We start from the raw sequence: 5,800 nt of genomic DNA, 5'->3' as shown, positions 1-5,800 counted from the left end.
TCAGCACCACCTTCCTAACCTGCAATCTTCTTCCTGACCTCTCCGCCCCCAACCCCACTCCGGCCTATCACCCTCACCTATCGCATTACCAACGCCCCTCCCCCAAGTCCCTTCTCCCTACCTTTTATCTTAGCCTGCTGGACACACTTTCCTCATTCCTGAAGGGCTCATGCCCGAAACGTCGATTCTCCTGCTCCTTGGATGCTGCCTGACCTGTTGCGCCTTTCCAGCAACACATTTTCAGCTCATATCCTTCAGCAGACTGTCATCCTCACCATTTGCCTTCCAATCTATTTTTCTGTCATCTGTAAACTTGGCTATAGTACATCCATTTCCCTCACCCAAGTCATTAATATATACTGTACATAATTGGGGCTCCAGCACTAATCCCTCCAGCACACAAGTTGCCATCCTGAAATACCCACCTTATCCCAATTGTTTGGCAATCTTCTTGCTAATAAATACCTGTCACACCATGGGTTCTTATCTTATTAAACAGTTTAATATGCAGTAACATATCAGGCACCTTCTGAAAATCCAAATACATTACATCCATTGCTTCCACTATCTAACCCGCCTTAAAGAATTCTTACAAATTTGACAGGCTTAATGTCCTCTTCATTAGGCTGACTATGCCTGATCATACCATGTATTTCTGAATGCTCTGCTTTCAATTCTTTATAACAGACTGACATTGCCCCAATAACACATTCAGCTAAGTGGCCTATATTCACCTGGTTTTGTCACTTTTCCTTTTTAAAGATGTGTTACACTGAGTTTTGCAATGCTCTGAGACACTTCAAGAATCTGAGGATTCCTGAAAGATTACTACCAGTGCATCCACTACCTTCAGCTATTTCCTTTAATATCTAAGATGCATCTCATTAGGTCCAGGGTACCGGTCTTTAATATTAGTTTCCCTAGCAGTTTTTTCATTATTGATAATTTTTATTTATTCCCTCTCCTCCATTTACCCCTTGAATATTTAGTAATTCTTGAATGCGATTGTGGTGTCTTCTACTGTGAAGACTGATGGAAAGTATTTATTCAACTTCCCTGCTTCCTGTTCTGCATTATTTTGCCCCCCAACCTCATTCACCAAGGAGTCTATGTTCACTTTGTCCCGTTACTTTTTATATATGTCAAGAAACTCTTGCAGTCTGCTTTGAAATTACTTGCAAGTTTACCCTTAAAGTCCAAATTCTAATGTGTTATGGTCACTATTTCCGAGGGGATCTTTTGACATTTCAAAACTGCTTTGTTACACATCAGATTCAAAAATCGCCTGACCCCTGATTGTGCTGAATACAGTATGGACCCAGTGTGAAAAACAAATTCTTTGTGGCTTCTTCTGCCTGACTACTCAATCTACATGATGATAGTACACCTCCAGACATTAGCTGCTGTTCTTTAACTTTGCTGAAGATTTTTGTTCTCAGTCAAATACAGTTTTGATGAGAACAGTTACTCATCTCTCATTGACATCTGGATCAAAGTTGTGCCAAGCTCTAAAGCTGAACAGTTCTGGTGGAACTTGAACACAGCAGATTATTCCTGAGTATGCTACTGAAGTCACTCTCAAAACTCTTGGGCTTTACTACACTAAGTGCATCATTCCACATCCACACCTGGATTTCACTTCTTTCCACTATGTCAGGACTTATTTCATTCTTGCAGTTTCTCCTTTGCATCTTTTCTTATGCTGACTTTTTTTCATCCTGTTTCCATGACGTCCTCTGTTTTCTTCCACTGTGGCAGTCAGGACTCTCAACCATGTTGATCTCTCTCTTCATCTATTCTCACCTCTATCCCTACCTCCAAAAGACACTTCAGGTCTATCTTCACCTTTTGAGCAATCAGCATCTATATCTACTGGATTTTTGTTCACATTTCAACCACATCCAGCCTGATACCAAATACATTTCTCCTTGCTCAGAGCATTCTAAAAGCACCATTTACTCCATGATTATATTGGTTCATTTTTCAACTGCAGCTGAAATTCCTCCTATTCTCACAAGAATTCACTTACCTTCTTACTCCATCCCTTCCGAAGAGGGAATCCCTAACACTTCTTCCAAGTGAGCAACCTTATCTCAATTTAATAGATTGGCATAATTTTATGTGTTCTACTGCACACTACGACAGCATGACCTGAAACACTCAATGTCATTTTAAATCTCAAGCGCGCTCTTGTATGTCTCTGGAAAAGCGCAGCAGGTCAGACAGCATCAAAGGAACAGGAGAATCAACCTTCCGGGCATAAGCCCTTCTTCAGCTTATGCCCGAAACGCCGATTCTCCTGTTCCTTTGATGCTGCCTGACCTGCTGCGCTTTTCCAGCAACATATTTTTAAGCTCTGATCTCCAGCATCTGCAGTCCTCACTTTCTCCTCTTGTATGCCTCTCCCTACAGTTTCTGATGAAATTCAACACAAGGTCAAGGAACAGTAACTTAATTTTACAGACATCTCAGTCTCCCAACTAAAGCAGAGTTCAGCAATTTCAGATAACAACTGCTCCTTTTTTCTCTCCAGATAGCAGCTGTCATTAATCCTGCTACTACTGGCATTGCAGCTGAAGACACATTCTGAAAAAAGGTCTTGATCTGAAACATCGTGGTTTCTTTCTCCAAAGATGCTACCAAACTAGAGTATTTCCAACATTTTGTTTTTATTCCAATGTTTTATTTTTCTGCCATCCCTACTTTGCCTCATTCCTGTCTTATTTCAACCCTCCATTTTGTTTCTCCAAACCCCGATCTTTACCATCTTTGTACTGCTCTGTTGCAACAGTTTACCTAGATCAGCCATATATTAAATAAGTGTCGAGAGCATGGTGCGAGCAAAGCAGGTCTGGCAGCATTTGAGGAGCAGGAAAGTCGACATTTCGGGCATAAGCCCTTCATCAGGAATGCCTCATTGCTGATGAAGGGCTTATGCCAGAAATGTCAAATATCCTGCTCCTCAGAGGCTGCCAGACCTGCTGTGCTTTTCAAGCACCCCACGCTCAACTCTGATCTCCAGCACCCACAGTCCTCACTTTTTCCATATATTAAATAGGAATAGCTCTAATGGTCTATTAGGGTAATCCCATCAGATCTTAAAGTCAGTGTCTTGGCTGATCTTTGACCTCAATTCCACTTTCCCCATCTGATTTCCAAACCCTTTTACCTTCAAGTTCAAGAATGCCCTTCAGTTTTAAATAAAGTTGTGACTGAGCTTCCATGGTCCTTTGGCCAGAAACATCCGAAGAATTAGAATCTTGAATGAAGATATTCTAAATCAGTCATAAACCATTTTGCTCTTATCCCGAGATTGTGCCCCGAGTCTGGGCACTCCAGTTGGGGGAAAGATCCATTCAACACTTACACTGTTGAGCCCACTAACTTTCAGTGAGACTGACATTCTAATAAATTCCACTGATTTTACCAGGTCCTGCATTTTGTTTTATTCTAGGTTTGGTTAACTCATTGTCATAAGTTGCTATTAAAATGGAAGTCTGTTTGTAAGAGTTCAACAACACGAACCAATCACTTGGACAGGAGAGAGTTTTACTCTGATTCATTAGACAGGGAACTGCTTCCTCTTACAAACTAGGCGTACCACGTACATATTCTTTGGATTGATGCCTGGTGCTGCTCCAGGCACACCTTTCTACACCGAACCAGCAGTCTCCAGCTTGCTTAGTGGCCAAGAGGTATGGCAGGACACTTTGCGACAGATTGTGGTTGTAAAACAAATCTCCTGCTTTTGATGGCTCAGTGCGTTAGGAATGGATGGCTTTCTGCAACTAAACAGTTGCATGTATGATGAAGGTTGCCCATTTGAAGCAAGACCAATTTGAGCAAATTCAACACATTGAAGACATACAAAATTAGTCATTTAAAAATAACCAATTCTAGTCAGAACCCATGGTACAAAATGAGGAGAAACAATGTTTCTGCACCCTCTATTCAGCATTGTTCTGACCATTTTTTAAAAAGTAGAAAATTGGATATGCAAATATTTGCTTAACTGCACAAACTTGAAAACTTAACTGGTGCAGCTCAGTGGCTGAATGTGACCAATTACTGATTTGTAAGACCTTTAATCAGCCAAACATAGTAAGTGACCAAAGGTTTGGTCAAAGAGATTTTAAAGGAACATTACAAGGATCAAGTTTAGCACCTCAGTACCGCAGATGAAACTGGGAAGATGGAAACTGGGAAGATGGAAACTGGGAGTACAGGACAAGACAAAAACAAGCATAAGGCCCACTTCATTACCCCACATGCCTGCTTTCAACTCAAACAGACTTGAAAGCTTTCTGAATTACACCCCTTGGGTGCAACTTCCAATGCCAAATACAAGAGGGCCTCTTATTTCCTTTTCAACCCCCAAAAAAGTGCCCTTACGCAATTCCAATTTAGGAATAAAAAGGGAGCAGTTGTAATGCCACTAACCTAGAGGGCCTGGCTAACGTCCTGTGGGCATGGTTCAAATACCACCACGAAACTGGTGAAATTTGAATTCAAATGACAAATCTGGAATTCAGAATGCTCCTCAGCAATGCTGACCCTGAGATATCCAATCAAGTCCCATCTGATTCACAAACGTCCTTCGGGGAAGAAAATTGGTCATCCTTGTTCAGTCGCGTCTACGTTAGACTGCCGACTCAGAAGAATTGCTTTGCAACCCTCCCCCAACCCTGCAAGCCTTTCCAGAATACAGGTCGTTGCACTTGTTAGCCCTGGCCCAGGGCAAGTGGCTGCCCCCCGACCCTTTACTCGCCGTCCTGAGGCCCACCCGTTACATTACCAGGCCGACCTCCCATTCAATGTTCCTCCTCAGTCCCGGGAGCTCTGGATCATTCCTGCCTTTGGCCACCTCCGAAAACCCCCTTGGCCTCCCCTTGTCGTACTCCCCGCCGTGCCTTTGCTCTGAGTCAGCGCGGCCTTCGAGGCCCCCCCACCCCACGTCGCCGCCGCCCACCTCCCCTTAGCCTCACCCTTTCTTGCTGCGGATCCTGACACTCGCTCTTCGCCGCCCTCTCCTTCTCCTTCCGGCCTTTCTTGTAGGCGGCGGGGGCCGTCGCCGGCGCCGCTTCGGCGGGGGCTGTCACCGGCGTGAGGGGAACCGCGGGCGCGGGCGTGTCCGGAGAGGGGGACGGGGCGGGGGCCGGGGCGTCAGGCGACACCGCGGCCTTGGCCGGGCCCGCGGGCCCTACCGCCGCCGCCGCCGCCGCCCCTTTGGTCACTTTGGTTTTGTCCTTCTTCTTTTTCTTGTCCCTCTTGGCGAAGAAATCGTCGAGGCTCTTGTCGTCCCTCTCGGCCATGATGGGCGCAGGGGGTTAGTGGTGGTGCTGCTGAAGGTGGAGCAGGAGCCGCCGCGGTGTCTATGGCGATCGAACCACGGGCCCTACCGCCTCACACATGCCGGACACGGTGCAACCAAGCCCGGCCCACCGGAACCGGAAACTGGGACTGGGGAGGGCAATGGGCGGGGCCAATCTGACTGGCGGCCCCGCTGACCAATCAGGGTACAACGTTTGTTCATTGGCCCCGCCCGCCCCGCCGGAAGGGGCGGCCCCCGCCAACACTAAGTTTGGTTGCGGCGGCGGAGTGTGAGGGAGAAACGCGCAGACACGGGGCGTCGAGGAGACCGGGACAGCTCTCCCTCCCTCACACCTCTCCCGCTGAGAAGACCCCACCCCCTCTCCCACAATGTCACTGAGGAGACTCCCCTCATCACTGTCCCCTTCCCCCCATCACTGAGGAGACCCCATCATCACTGTCCCCTTCCCCCCATCACTGAGGAGACCCC

The 5,800-nt window shown here is 46.4% G+C and overlaps 1 protein-coding gene across 2 annotated transcripts in view; it reads right to left on the bottom strand.

Moving 5' to 3' along the window:
• Positions 1 to 5,469, bottom strand: part of cdv3 (carnitine deficiency-associated gene expressed in ventricle 3) — a 35,249-nt gene extending 29,780 nt beyond the window's left edge. The window contains exon 1 of one of the 2 annotated variants that reach the window (XM_043719448.1): positions 4,986 to 5,469. In XM_043719448.1, coding sequence (XP_043575383.1) covers positions 4,986 to 5,312 — 327 coding nt within the window. In that variant the 5' untranslated portion in view covers positions 5,313 to 5,469. The remainder of the gene's footprint in view (positions 1 to 4,985) is intronic. The other variant, XM_043719447.1, reaches the window with a different exon arrangement.
• Positions 5,470 to 5,800: the final 331 nt, after the last annotated feature.

Source organism: Chiloscyllium plagiosum, chromosome 29 (genome assembly GCF_004010195.1).
Source record: "Chiloscyllium plagiosum isolate BGI_BamShark_2017 chromosome 29, ASM401019v2, whole genome shotgun sequence".
Taxonomy (NCBI): domain Eukaryota; kingdom Metazoa; phylum Chordata; class Chondrichthyes; order Orectolobiformes; family Hemiscylliidae; genus Chiloscyllium; species Chiloscyllium plagiosum.
This window is presented reverse-complemented; position numbering and strand designations above follow the sequence as displayed.